At 32.0% G+C, this 1,173-nt stretch overlaps 1 protein-coding gene across 2 annotated transcripts in view; it reads left to right on the top strand.

The window, feature by feature from the left end:
- Positions 616-1,173, top strand: part of LOC109845500 (histone acetyltransferase HAC1-like) — a 26,380-nt gene continuing 25,822 nt past the window's right edge. For both annotated transcript variants that reach the window (XM_020414752.1, XM_020414753.1), the window contains exons 1-2: positions 616-708; positions 899-1,029. In XM_020414752.1, coding sequence (XP_020270341.1) covers positions 682-708; positions 899-1,029 — 158 coding nt within the window. In that variant the 5' untranslated portion in view covers positions 616-681. The remainder of the gene's footprint in view (positions 709-898; positions 1,030-1,173) is intronic.

Here is a 1,173-nt window from a genome sequence, read left to right on the forward strand (position 1 = left end):
CTAAATAAAATAAAAAGTAGTTTGAAACGGCAAAGAGAATTGCTATATTTAGTGATTTTTATAGATAAACCTATAAATTTATATATGCTGAGTATATTTAAATGACACTATTTTCTCGCAAATATCATCCAAGCAAAGTTTATCTTTTCAAAGTTTCTTTATTTAAAAATGATTATTTTTTCTTAAAAACATGAATAACATTGCCAGAGAAGTTAGATATGTGACAAAAAGTTACATATTTGACAAGAAATTAGTTATAAAATACGTTATTATTCGAATCTAAATACTATAAATTATGAGATATGAATCATCAATAATATCCCGGGCTTAGATTTTTTAATGCATCATACCCGCCCTGTCCTAAAACGAATCCTATAATTGTAGTGGGATCCGACACAAATCCGACCCGTAACTTGCATGGTTCTATTTGGATAAGTACCTGCTGAAAATTTTAAGACAGGTGCTTAAACTTTCCATAATTATAAAGCTTTCCATTTTGGCGGTAAAATGCAAAAATAGAATTACATTATTTCAGTAGCCGAGTGAAATCTGCAAATAAGGTTTTTCTCATAGGTTTAATAGGTTTTCTCATAAATCGAAAATATTCAACCCAAAATTTCCTCTTTTGGTTTTCTCTCGCAATCAATCCAAAACCCTAGATGCCCGATTTAGGGCAAAAGGATGCTGGCTAAACCCCTAATTCCCCAGGTTCGCCTCCAATTTATCTCTTTAGAGTTAGGTTTAGGTTTATAGTCGTTGAATTTTCATCTTCTGTTTGGGGATTTTTGGAGATTATGTTTCCAATTTGTTTCCTTTTTCTTGATTAAGTCGAATTCTGTAGGAAATTCGTCCAATTACGTTAGATTCATAATTTTTTTATTCTTGTTCTATTGTACAGTTGCCAGATCGAGAAGAAGGAACAATGGATTCCAATTCGGGATCTTTGATGAATGAGGGACAAATTGCCTTGCGTTTATGGGATATGGATCCTAATACTTCAATAGTTCGTGGAATCATACGAGGAAAGATGTGAGTTTTTCTAAAAACCTGAAATTGTTGTCTAATTGCTCATGATTTTATCTGTGATAATACTCTTTTATGAATTTTAGAGCATAATTTGGGAAGTATTTGGCTTGGACTATTTCTACACCTTACACCCGTGCTTCATTAACA

This window comes from Asparagus officinalis, chromosome 6 (assembly GCF_001876935.1).
Source record: "Asparagus officinalis chromosome 6, Aspof.V1, whole genome shotgun sequence".
NCBI lineage: Eukaryota > Viridiplantae > Streptophyta > Magnoliopsida > Asparagales > Asparagaceae > Asparagus > Asparagus officinalis.